Here is a 13,034-nt window from a genome sequence, read left to right as displayed (position 1 = left end):
CAAAGAAATAATACTGTCATATGAACTATACATATAAATTCTCAAAAGAACTGATACACATTCAAACATATAGATAACAAGACAAACAAGACCGTGGAATGAAAGAGAGACAAGCATCATGAAAGAACATTGAACGACTGTGCTCCTCGTGCAACCTTAATAAACACATCCTCTAATGTTGTGTCAGCCAGACCCCAAGCAAAGACGGCGAACCTACTCTTTGCATTTTCAACTGCTTGAAACACGTCAGCGATTCGGACTTCGTGTTTCGGCAGTTCGAATTTCTGAGTTCCAGAAATGTGGTAGATCTTACTAGCACCGGGAGACAGATGCTTTACCATATCCTCGACATCAACGTCGTGATTTGCAGATGTAGTCATTGTGAAAACGTAAGATCCTCCATATCTACCTTTGAGCTGAGAAAGACAATTCAAGTACATGTCAAGAGTCGTGTCAGAAAATGTAAAGCTAATCAGATTGGTTTGAGGATTTTGAAGCTTTGGGGGCATAATTCAAGTACCTCTTTAGGATTTCCTATGCACTGCAAGCTTCCATCTACGAAGATTCCCAATCGATCGCAGAGGACTTCTGCTTCCTCCATGGAATGTGCTGATAAATAGAGGAAAAATGAGGTTGGTTGATAACATTTTGCGATGATAAATTGAGTTCATTGAGAAGGAGAAGAGAGGTACTGGTAAGAATTATAGCTCGATCTCGCTTTGCGCGCTTCACAACATTCCATAAACTGTTTCTTGAAGCTGGATCAAGCCCAGTGCTCGGTTCGTCCATGTAAACGACCTTGATAAAGTTGCAATGAATTTGATATTAGGACTAACAATGAGCTAAGAAGATTATCAGAAGATCAGATGAAAGGAGCTTACTTTGGGGTCTCCAATTAGTGAAATAGCAACACTAAGCCTCCTCTTCATTCCCCCACTGTACTTCCCAGCTTGTTTATCAGCAACTCCTCCATGATACAGATTGACACCCTTTAAAGACTCTTCCACTGCCTGTGGCAATAAGATTGAGATAGAAAATATGAATTCAGAACGTCCGAAAAGAACAATCATCAATGAGCTATTGAGATCCGCTTTGAACTTTTTACGATCGATCATTTTAAGATAAGGATGTATTCTTACTTCAGTTAGTGCGGAGCCTCGTAGATTCTTAAGTCTACCATAGAAAAGTAGGTGCTCTCTTCCTGTGAGTTGTTCCCATAGCAGGCTATATAATTGAAGGAAAAAGATAAGAACTTTGGAGATCTTAATCTCGAGACAAAATATGCAGGCTGCACGAGACATTGAGCTTACTCATGCTGTGGACATACACCCATGTTGGTATATATCATATCCATATCGTTTCGTATATCCAGACCTTGGACAAACGCCGTGCCAGCACTCGGCTTTGTGAGGCCAATCATCTATATTAATCCAAGCTAATGAGTACCGCAAAATATGTAATGGGAAGAACGTATGACCTGATAAGTCCAGACAAAACAGTAAGTGTTTTATGATCACTTGAAGATTTGATCTTACCATACTGATAAATGAGGTTTTTCCTGCACCATTGGGACCGAGCATGCCGAAGCACTCCCCTCGAGGAACAGCAAGAGATAAACCTTTTACAGCAAACTTCTCAGGATTTCCATCTCTTCCTGGATAGACCTTTTTGAGATTGTCACACACAATGGCATGACTCGTATCTGGTTCGAGTAGTAACTGTTCAACCTTCTCCCTCTACGGAAACAAAGCATATTTGTTGTTAATGCTACCAACCAACAATTATTCATTCAAATCAAATCATATTTAAGATTTAAGCAATTGATCAATTGCAGACTGCAGAAACTAGAACAGCATGTAAGTCCTTGATCAATTGTTGTGTTTACCTCCTGAATGACATCCGGTTGTTCCATCTGAACGAAGACTTTAGAACCTTGCTTTCGCAAACTTGGCAACCGAAACGATGCCGCAGCTTTTTTCTGAAACCTTCTCAAGAAAAATAGAGGACTTTTCCCACCACCAGAGGATGAAATTTGATCTACATAATATGCAACCAAAAATACCAACAACCACTCTACAACCATGATAATCATCACATCTCGCATCCCGTTAAATTCGTCGCTCAAGTTCCCCCAACGCATTCCATCAGTCCCCATAAAGTTTCCATTGAAGGAATACTGTGCAAACTCGTATAATCCACGATACAGAGTGAAGCCAGGGTATAACTCCAATACTATAATCCAGGCATCTACATATCGAAAATGAGTTCATGTTAAGTTCTTAGATAACCATCACAAATAAGGCTAAACATTTGTGTGAAATGTTTTCAGCTTACTTGGAAATGATGGGTCTTCAAGGAAAAACTGAAAAAGGAAGCCACCTAAGAGCCCCGTTCCGAATACGAGTATGTAAGCTATGACTGCATGATGTTTAATACAGAAATGAAAAGAGAGGTAAGTAAAATGTCATTATAAATTGTAAGGGACAAATGGCTATTAGCTATCAGAGAATGAAGGTGTGTATACCTGCAGCAGTCTTTACATTTGTGAACCATGCTGCAGTTAAGAAAGCCAAAGAAATTTGCAAGTTTATATAGAGGAAATAAAACACAACTTGGATGCTGTAGTCGTTCAAGGTGAAAAATTTTAGCCCTGCAAGAATATCAAAGGATTAAGCAAACAGCAAACTAGCAGTAAAACTCTAAAGAGTAGAGAAGAGCCAAAGATGTACCTATAACTGAGCCAAATATCACAAAGCATAGCATGTAAATGGCAGATATTGTAAGGAAATATGCATAAGAGATCAACCAATAAGGCCCGTCGCCTAGGCCATGCATTTTCATCATGATTCTCAGCTTCTGTTGTTTCTCGTAAACCAATGATGTCAATACAACCTACATCAACAGTAACATCAAGAAACATAACTTAATCAATTCTCTTAAGCACAAACATCTCAAACTCAATTCTCGGTTTCGGATAAGGAAATAATCTTACAGGGAAAAGCTGCAGAACGACCCAGGTAAAGAAAAGAGTGCCAAGCAAAGAGGATAGATCGAGCCTGAGCTTGGATCCCGCCTTTGGCATTTCTTTGACAAACTCGAAAGGAATTTCTGTACCTGGTCCTACCAAAATTTTAAGGTAGGCATTGGTTGCCTGCAAAACCATCACTAGAGTTAGTGTTGTTTATCAGACATTCTCCTCTAGAGAAATAGAAACAGAGGAGAATTATAAACAAGCCTACCAGATTCACCGAGCGTGGAACACGCAGTAATGCCGGAGGAAAATTCCCAGAGTCATTTTTAAAACTTGAATTATACCAAACGCTAACATTAAAGCTATTTGCATTTGAGTTTAAGAAATCAAAACCTGTGAAAAGAATAAAACCATGAGTTCTAACATAACAGCCAAAGAAAAAGAAAGCTACTATGTCAACGTTGCAATAGGCAACAAGCTAACCAACCTGCAAGGATTTCATTAACTTTCCCCTCTGAATTGCCTTTATGAAATCCTTTATACATTTCATCATTGACCACAGATGCACTGTTGCGCCACAAATGTAAGCCTTGAGCACATATAACCTCTACATTCAAGCAAGAAAAAACAAGGAACATTGAATACATAGGACTATACCAAAAACACTACTTTTTCTTCTTTTATAATAAATGATTGTGTGGATTGATGAGTGTTTATTATGCACTAGCTTTGAACTCAGCCTTGTTTAATTTCTGTTTTCGCATTACAATTTAACCATCCCATTAGAGGAAAATTGAGAAATTGTAACGGCCCAAGTCCACCGCGAGCAGATATTGTCCGTTTTGGCTCGTTACATATCGCCATTAACCTCATGGTTTTAAGACGTGTCTACTAGGGAGAGGTTTCCACACCCTTATAAGGAATGCTTTGTTCCCCTCTCCAACCGATGTGGGATCTCACAATCCACCCCCCTTGGGGACTCAATGTTCTCGTTGGCACACCGCCCGGTGTCGGGCTCTGATACCATTTGTAACACCCCAAACTCACCGCTAGCAGATATTGTCTGCTTTGGCCCATTACGTACCATCGTCAATCTCACAGTTTTAAAATATGTCTGCTAGGGAGAGATTTCTATACCTCTTATAAGGAATGCTTTGTTGCCCTCTCCAATCGATGTAGGATCTCATAGAAATATATCTAAAATAATGAGAAAAAGTGCTAACCTTGTGGCTTTTCGACCGACAAAACAGGAACAGAAACAGTCCGAGAAGTGTTTCCCGTGCACTGCAGTTGCACATTATACAAAGGAAGGTTTGAAGCAAAAGCTGGCTCCAGAAAATTGTTATTTTCTGTCATCGTGCTAGAGCCCTGGCCATTTTAAAAAACTAAAAGGTTGAGCAGTTCAACATAGAAGATACTGAATACACAAACTAAGATCAAAATGATACTCACCACCACATTAAAAGCTAAACTATCTGAAACATTGTTTGAATTGAGATTGAATGAATTTGTGAACATGCTTCCAACCAGAACTAGCCAAACAAAGAGACAGATCATAAATATCCATGAAGAACTAGAAAGACATCAATGAATTCAACTGCATATGCAAAGACAGATTATTCATTAGCATACTTTCTCCAAGAGATCGATTAGTTCCAGTGAAAAGTACAGTTGCAGGACACGTCCCCGTTCGCCTGCACGACTCGTCCGGTAAGTCCATAAATGGATTAAAACTGGTTCTAACAGCACGAAACTCGGGAGGTGGCATTTGCAACAAAGGAGGCCATTCGGGTGGGCTTTCAATTGAGCAACTGGCAGCTTGTTCCAAAGTCGAATATTGAACTCCACAGACTTCTTCACAGGTACCATCTGCATTAGTATCAATGCATACACAACCACATCTGTATTTGGGCTTGTCCAATTCATTGTCGATTAATGATTGAATGAGTACAAGTAACAAACACAGGATAAACGGGAACAAAATCAGCCGAACATTCGTCATCATATTACGTTTCTGAGGAGGGAAAAAAGGGAAACTCACAATCAGATATATGCACACAAACAACCACAAATCAGCACAAAACATAAGAGTTACTTTACTAAGACCCATCTTATAAAAACGGAAGCTTGTTAATGCCATAGAAATCAACAAATAAAGATCAACAAAACGAAAACCCACATCATAGAATCCAAGTTGTATGGATTTGACAACGAAATCGAAAGCATAAATGAGAGAAATAGATATTAGAAAGACCTGATAAGTCAAGTTCTTCCTGAGCAGAGCATTGGCTTGAGTCCAGAAACTGGCGGGACCAACAGAATGATCCGCCATTTTTTACCCCAAAGAAGCAAAGAGCTTCAGCAACCAGAATCCTCAAGGCCCTTCCTTGTCTTTCCAACAATCAACCAAAGTTACAACTTCCCAAACGAACAAAACTAAGAACTTGTTCTTTTCGTTTGAGCTTCTTAAAATTGTTAGTCCTATGTCTGCTAGCTCCTCTGTTTCGGTAGCAGAAATGAATTTATACGCCATTTGTGGTCAAAGCTACATGTAGAATTACAACATCACCCCTACTCTTGGCATAAATTTCGAAAATGGTATTAACCCGGCGGCCAAGCTTTGTCTCACTCTACCGAAACTACCCTTAGCAAGATTACGAAAATATCCCTGACGCGTCTTTGAAATACCTTAATCCTTCCTCCTTCGAGAATAAATGTATGTCATAGTAGATTAATAATTAAATTAATTTTGGGTCAAACGTAGTATATACAAATATATATAGAGTATTCAAACTTGATTAGTCGTATCTATAAATATTTAATTCGATTGGTTAGTCATATATATAAATATTTAATTCGATTGATTAGTCATATATATAAATATTTAATTGTAATCGAAGAAGATTTTGTTTTATCTCGGAATAATCAATCAGATTATAGCGAAACTTACTAGGTTACCGCTTAATGTTTGAATTAAAACAAAGGCCAATATTATATTTTTTTAAAAGATAAAATTAGTTAAATTTTATTTTGGAATAATATGATGAAATAAGATTTGATATTAAAAAAAAAAAGTTAATTTCAATATTTAGAATAAAAAAATGGAAAAACGTGATATTTATTTAAAAATTAATATAAAAAAATTGCCGCAAATAAAATAAAACAGCGGTATGAGACGGTAGTATTAGGAGCTCGGACCCATTCCGATGACCGAAATAATTGATGTAATTGAAAAATAAAATAAAATAATATTTGTTTGAAATAAAATTAAGGAGCTTAGTTCATAAGAATTAGAGGTGGATTATTAGTTTATTATGTCAATAATCAGACCGTTTACTAAATGAAAGCAATTTTAGTAATATAAATGGTGGATCTAGTCAAATACAATACCCCTATTTATTTTTTATATTTTGAGATACCATTCTTTTATTATATTTAATTATATGAACAGTTAATATCATCGTGACTCGTACTGGAAAAGAAAAAAATTATTCTTTTAGAACCTTTAATCGGTATGAACTCTTATGGGTATGGAAAAATACTATTATATAAAATTATTGTAGTAGAAATTTGACATCTAGAGAGAATGAAATAAAAATATTTAAAATTTCGAGGAGAAGACTTAAAATGACAATATCAGTTAGCAGTGACTTTGAGTCGCTACGTAAACATAATTATGTTAATTCAATTACGGTTGGTAGGTATTTATCAAGAAATTAAAAAATAAATAAATAAAAGATTTTTTGTTCCTCAAGTTACCGTTTCCCGACTCAAGTGCCGTTGACATTAAGGGCAAAGGGTATCCCAAACGTGTCCCCACATGTGACATATTATCAGTCAAATTACTTAATTACCCTTCCCGATTTCCCATCCACACCCTTTCTTTTACATGATTTTTTTTCTTATTTTATATCTTATAAAAAGCTCTTATATCTTAAGATTTATAACATAAAAAAATATATTAAATCGAAATTTATCATTAGAAATTAAAACTCAACCGTACGTGAAATCCCACATTAATTGAAGAGAAAAACAATGCATTTCTTTTATAAGGGTGTAGATATTTTTCCCTAACAAATGCATTTTAAAATTCAATGGTTGACGACGATATGTAACCGGCCAAAATAGACAATATCTACTAAGAGTAGATGTTACAAATGGTATCAAAACCAATCACCAAATGGAGCTAGATATTGGTCGGAGTAGAACTAAACTTTTTTTTTTTTTTTTTTGTCGCTAAAGAAAATATTATTTTAGTAATTTTCTTTTTATATACTTTAATTGGAGACCGTGAAAGGGCAAAAATGGAATCGAGTAATAACGGAAGCTTCATCAGAATTCTGTTGTTTATTTTATCGAGGAAATTCTTCTTTCTCAGGTCAGAATTTGAAAAATCCACACGTCGCCGTTTCGTGTGAATACGAGCAAGAAAAAGAAAAAAAAACCCAATAATGGCAGATATGGTAAATCCCGCGAATCTCAACACCAATTTCGAAGCCCATTCATCTCCTTCGTCAACCCCTATATATAATCCACGGCCTGTACAACTAGAAAACGAGCCAATTTATAACTGAATTTCAGCGACTTCCTTGATTCGATACTTATTCAACGAACCAGAGCGAGTTAGAACGAAGGAGCGACACCAAAATTTGCAATACACATGGAATTAAGAAGCGGATTTCCGCTTCTTCTTCAGCAATACCAGGCGCTGTTCAAGAAGAATCTCTTGCTTTCATGGCGGAGCAAGAGGGCTACTTTTCTCCAGCTATTTTCCTCTCTCTTTTTCATATTCCTCATTTTTTGTATTCAGAAAGCTATTGAGGCTCGCTTTAGCTCTTCAACTGCCTTGAACGATGTTCGCAATCCGGAACTTCTGGCTAACCCTCCGATTCCGCCTTGCGAGGATAAGTACTACATAAAGCTTCCTTGTTATGATTTCGTGTTTAGCGGCAGCTCCAGCGCCAAGGTTCGCAGCATTGTCGGCGCTATTATGGCCAATAATCCCGGCCGACCGATTCCTCCGGATAAGGTGTGTTCTTCGAAATTCTGAGTTCTTATAATCACTCTTCACTCAGCCTACTCTTATCAATGCTCAATTTGATTTTTAGTCGTCAGTTTCCTTTGGGGATCTTCGTTTTGACGAATGACGACGTTGCGTAGTTTGGACGCAAAGGGACTATTCAAAAACTGGGGTTTTCGTAGACAAACATAATACCCTGATTATAAACCTTATAAAAGCTAAGAAGATTTACTGTTTTTCTCATGATGCCCTGCTTCCTTCTCTGGACTAGAATTCTCTTAACAAATTGTCAGGTGTTTTGTTAGAATTATGAATTAGAGAGGAGCTTTAATCTTATTTTCAAAACTATATATTTATTTGATGTAGTAGAGAATCAACAATAAAGGAACTTCCAAACTCAATGTCATAAGGATTTTTCTAGTAACGAGAATGCATCTGAAAATCGTTATACTACCAGCAGCAAAAGATGGTGAAATTGTCCGAATGAATTTAGATTATTGTTTCTTTTTATCAAATATTCAGATGTTCTGTACTTTTTTTTTCCTCATCAAATGGGAATCCTCACAAAGTAAACTAGTAAAGTGCATTCTGTGATTTTTTATACATGGCCAAATGACAGGTACGATCATTTGGTACACCTGCTGAAGTAGATCGATGGCTTTTAAACAACCCTATGACTTGCCCTGGTGCCTTGCATTTCACTGAAAGAAATGGAACTGTGATTAGTTATGGTATACAAACTAATTCTACCGCTGTGGCAAGGAGAGGACACTACGAAGACCCCACGTTTAAATTTCAAATTCCACTCCAGATAGCTGCAGAGCGTGAAATTGCTCGATCTTTGATTGGGGGTAATAATCGCAAATCAATGCTTGATTTAACAAATTTTTGAAGTTTTTACTTCTTAAGAACAGTAATCTGACCAACATTTGTGGAATGTTTGTTGCTATTCAGTTCCCAACTTTAGCTGGGTTATCAACTTCATGGAATTTGCACACCCTCCAGTGGACAATTTCTCTGCAGTGAATACTGTTGGACCAACATTTTTCCTAGCCATTGCTATGTTTGGCTTTGTACTTCAAATTAGTTCCTTGATCACAGAAAAAGAGCTCAAACTTCGCCAGGTCTATGTTTTGGAATATTTAATATCATTTACCATATTCTTAGTTGTCTCCTTGTCTCTAACAAAACCTTCCCTTCTCAACTTCTATGCAGGCAATGACAATGATGGGTCTGTATGATACTGCATATTGGCTGTCGTGGCTTACATGGGAAGGAATTACCACGCTCATTGCATCTCTTTTAACTGTTCTGTTTGGAATGATGTTTCAGTTTGATTTTTTCTCTAAAAACAACTTTGCGATCGTGTTTCTCGTCTTTTTCCTCTTCCAACTCAATATGGTATGGAAGTTTCTGCAACAGTCCTTTGTCCTTCAATTCATTCATCTTTTTCTAATCTTACCTCTTCTCCCAACACTACCAACCACCAAAATTAATCATTCAAACCCTCTTCCATTAATTTTTATGTTAGGTTGGATTTGCTTTTATGCTATCGGCCTTTATAAGCAAGTCGTCTTCATCCACTACTGTTGGCTTCTCCATCTTTATTGTTGGATTTCTCACTCAGGTAATGATGCGTTTGCGTAAGCTCTATGTAAATACTAAATAACTTCAGTAATTCACAATGATGGATCATACTTTTCCATACAGCTTGTCACAGCATTTGGATTTCCTTATTCAAACGACTTCTCAAAATTTTTTCAAGTCATCTGGTCCTTGTTCCCGCCTAACCTTCTTGCAAAAGCTCTTTCTCTGCTCTCTGATGCCACTTCCACCCCCGGAGATTCAGGAATCAGCTGGAGTAGACGCACAGAGTGTGCCCCAAATGATACCGAGTGTGTCATAACTATAGTATGTTATCAATTTAATGCTTAATCAATTGACTATTGTCCATTTGCTAGACATAACAAGACCTTGACTTTGACCATCTTTTTTGAATTTCTGATTCTGACAGAATGATATTTATTTATGGCTTGTGGGAACATTCTTCTTATGGGTTTTCTTGGCCATCTACCTCGACAACATCATCCCAAATGCCGCTGGTGTGAGAAAGTCAGTCTTTTACTTTTTGAGGCCAGGATATTGGACAGGGAAAGGAGGAAGTAAAGTTGAAGGTATTCAAATTTGGAAACTACATGTTTTCTACTCATGTCTTTCTCCTGGAGTTCAAACTGATCCTAACTAGGAAATCTGTTTCCTTTTGGGTAGAGGGTGGCATCTGCAGTTGCTTTGGTTCACTTCCAACATTGGAACCGATAACTCCAGATGATGAAGATGTCCTTGAAGAGGAAAACACAGTGAAACGACAACTTTCAGAAGGAATAGTGGATTCAAATGTTGCGGTTCAAATACGTGGCCTTGCAAAGACATATCCTGGAGCTTGGAAGGGCAACTCATTTTGCTGCTGTAAATGCAAGAAAACTCCTCCTTACCATGCTGTCAGGGTAAATAACTCTTTCCACTTTTTGGTTGAGGTTGGCAGACTAAACAGGAAGCATAACTTTCTGGACATACAAAAGCATCTTATAATTTGTTGCCAGATGCATTGATATTCTTTTTCTTCTGGTTTGAAGTTTTGGCTGCCAAATGACTTGTACAACGTGGTTATAGTAACAAATATAAATTTCTATCTCTCATATGCATCAGCAAATTAATATGAAACCTATAAATGGCCCGTTGGAATGGCGCAATAATATAATACTGAAATAAAATTCAGGGCTTATGGGTGAACTTTGCTAAGGATCAACTATTTTGTCTTCTTGGACCAAATGGTGCTGGGAAAACCACAGCAATCAATTGTTTGACTGGGATTACACCGGTGACTGGTGGAGATGGTAATGTGATCTCAAATTCTATTTATTGGACATAATACCACTGGATTGAAGGGAACTATTTATTGAGCCATATATTTACTTAACAGCATCAATATATGGATATTCTGTTCGTGACTCTGTTGGCATGGCAAACATTCGGAGAATTATTGGTGTTTGTCCACAGGTACATCTTACAGAACTTCTTGATGCTTTCCTACAAGTCCGGTCTCTGAACAAATTCATGTTTGTTTGATTTCTGTGTATGTCGCAGTTTGATATACTGTGGGATGTCTTGTCTGGGCAAGAACACCTCCATCTTTTTGCTACAATAAAAGGCCTTCCACCATCTTCTATAAAATCGGTATGTAATTTCCTAAACACCTCCATCTTTTGTGCTTTAGTATTCTCACCTAACGATGTGCATTTAATGAAATAGATTGCTGAGAAGTCGTTGGAAGAAGTAAGACTCACTCAGTCTGCAAAGACAAGAGCTGGTAGTTACAGTGGGGGAATGAAACGTCGATTAAGTGTTGCCATAGCTCTTATTGGTGATCCGAAGTTAGTCATCTTAGATGAACCGGTATGCACAATTTAATTGCAACCCATAAAGATAAGTGAGATGTTTACAGGAACTCAAAATCTTTAACTTTAATGCAGACAACTGGAATGGATCCAATAACAAGGAGGCACGTATGGGATATCATTGAGGGTGCAAAGAGAGGACGTGCCATTCTTTTGACAACACATTCTATGGAAGAGGCTGACATCTTAAGTGACCGCATTGGAATCATGGCAAAGGGAAGGCTCCGTTGCATTGGAACCTCAATCAGGTTGAAGTCGAGATTTGGTGCTGGCTTTGTCGCGAATGTTAGTTTTGCCAATGGCAACGGCGGACAGACTCCTAATGGTAATGGGGTATTGACTACCCCAACTGGCCATGAAGAAATTAAGCACTTCTTCAAATCGGTATGTTCAGAAAACTAAACTGACCTTAAATTTCCTTATATCACGTATACACGTTTAGTTCCTAACTAAAATCCTGCCATGATGATAGCGCTTGGACATTCTACCCAAGGAAGAGCACAAATCTTTTCTAACTTACATCATTCCTCATGACAGAGAAAAGCTTCTGACGGTAATCTTTTAACTTGTTGTGCGGATTTGATGTATTAAGCTTGTTACCCTGTTTAAATCACATTCCTTAACAATCTACGATGCTGGAGCAGAGGTTCTTTGATGAACTTGAAGAGAGAAAGGGAGAGCTTGGAATATCTGATATCCAACTCAGTCTTACCACCCTTGAAGAAGTATTCTTGAACATTGCAAAACAAGCAGAGTTGGAAAGTGCTGCAGCTGATGGAACTATGGTGTCTCTGACTCTAACAACATCTGGCCACACTGTTGAGGTATAATACCCATCATTAAGCTTTTTAGGAACATTATTTTCAACTGTCTTTTCCAATGGGATGATTATATGAAAGCTGCCTCATTTTTCCCTGACGGCATTCAAAAAACTTTGACATTATAGATACCAGTAGGATCAAGATTTGTGGGAATTCCAGGGACAGAGACAGCAGAGAACCCAAGCGGGATAATGGTAGAAGTTTACTGGGAACAAGATGATTCAGGTTCCCTCTGCATATCCGGTCACTCCGAAGAAATGCCAGTGCCCCCTAACGTACAGCCGTTAGCTTCCCTAAGATCCCTCTCTTTGAGATCAGCTTCACAGAGACGTCGTTTTGGAGAGAGAGGCCCAGTCCATGGCATTGTTTATGACCCTGAACAAGCAGCTGCTTATAATTCTCGTTGAGTCTAAATCTACCGCCCTTTCTCATGCTTCTACTATTTGCATTGTATATTTTTAATTTTATATCATTATCGTATATAATGTTTAAATTTAGTGTAGAGTTTTTTGAGCTTGATTCGTTGGAGCTGTAATGTTCTACTTCCTTGCCTATTTTCATGGTAATTTATTGTATGAATAAAATATAAGTACTATCCACGGTATTCTATTAATACATATTTTTTTCTTGCCACATTCCTTTTGTTTTTTCTTGTACCTATTGAACATGTGGACCTTCTTTCTACCGTGGTAGAAAATGTCTTCAAATCTCTCCTCTTGAGAAGTCTGATGCTCGTTTTTTTTTTTTTAGCACTTTAAGGTCGTGCG

The 13,034-nt window shown here is 37.6% G+C and overlaps 2 protein-coding genes across 2 annotated transcripts; one reads left to right on the top strand and one right to left on the bottom strand.

Annotated features, from left to right (window-relative positions):
- Positions 1 to 116: 116 nt before the first annotated feature.
- On the bottom strand, positions 117 to 5,457 carry LOC111438784 (ABC transporter A family member 7-like). Its single transcript, XM_023076659.1, has 18 exons — positions 5,226 to 5,457; positions 4,604 to 4,985; positions 4,424 to 4,503; positions 4,195 to 4,339; positions 3,459 to 3,578; positions 3,240 to 3,364; positions 2,993 to 3,151; positions 2,730 to 2,892; positions 2,525 to 2,650; positions 2,335 to 2,418; positions 1,886 to 2,247; positions 1,536 to 1,736; positions 1,311 to 1,420; positions 1,140 to 1,224; positions 882 to 1,010; positions 693 to 798; positions 521 to 609; positions 117 to 416 (listed from the first exon to the last, which is right to left on the bottom strand). Exons 1-18 carry the CDS (start codon positions 5,301 to 5,303, stop codon positions 117 to 119), a joined length of 2,844 nt encoding a protein of 947 aa, XP_022932427.1. The 5' UTR covers positions 5,304 to 5,457.
- Positions 5,458 to 7,520: 2,063 nt separating this feature from the next.
- LOC111438774 (ABC transporter A family member 2-like) lies at positions 7,521 to 12,878 on the top strand. Its single transcript, XM_023076655.1, has 16 exons — positions 7,521 to 8,000; positions 8,611 to 8,842; positions 8,946 to 9,115; positions 9,207 to 9,392; positions 9,523 to 9,618; positions 9,702 to 9,902; positions 10,006 to 10,165; positions 10,260 to 10,495; positions 10,768 to 10,885; positions 10,972 to 11,048; positions 11,136 to 11,225; positions 11,301 to 11,444; positions 11,522 to 11,830; positions 11,919 to 11,999; positions 12,091 to 12,270; positions 12,393 to 12,878. The coding sequence occupies exons 1-16, from the start codon at positions 7,632 to 7,634 to the stop codon at positions 12,672 to 12,674; spliced, it is 2,931 nt and encodes a 976-aa protein (XP_022932423.1). The 5' UTR covers positions 7,521 to 7,631; the 3' UTR covers positions 12,675 to 12,878.
- The last annotated feature ends 156 nt before the right edge of the window (positions 12,879 to 13,034 follow it).

Source organism: Cucurbita moschata, unplaced genomic scaffold (assembly GCF_002738365.1).
Source record: "Cucurbita moschata cultivar Rifu unplaced genomic scaffold, Cmos_1.0 Cmo_Scf00003, whole genome shotgun sequence".
Lineage (NCBI taxonomy): Eukaryota > Viridiplantae > Streptophyta > Magnoliopsida > Cucurbitales > Cucurbitaceae > Cucurbita > Cucurbita moschata.
Note: the sequence above shows the minus strand (reverse complement) of the source record. Positions and strands in the feature narration are given on the sequence as shown.

Coding starts and splice junctions, on each gene's coding strand:
- LOC111438784 (XM_023076659.1), bottom strand. CDS start 5,303: ATGGCGGATCATTCTGTTGGTCCCGCCAGTTTCTGGACTCAAGCCAAT. Junction 1,737..1,885: donor AACCGGATGTCATTCAGGAG/GTAAACACAACA, acceptor TTGTTTCCGTAG/AGGGAGAAGGTTGAACAGTT. Junction 799..881: donor CACTAATTGGAGACCCCAAA/GTAAGCTCCTTT, acceptor AACTTTATCAAG/GTCGTTTACATGGACGAACC.
- LOC111438774 (XM_023076655.1), top strand. CDS start 7,632: ATGGAATTAAGAAGCGGATTTCCGCTTCTTCTTCAGCAATACCAGGCG. Junction 10,496..10,767: donor CTCCTTACCATGCTGTCAGG/GTAAATAACTCT, acceptor AATAAAATTCAG/GGCTTATGGGTGAACTTTGC. Junction 10,886..10,971: donor ACCGGTGACTGGTGGAGATG/GTAATGTGATCT, acceptor TTTACTTAACAG/CATCAATATATGGATATTCT.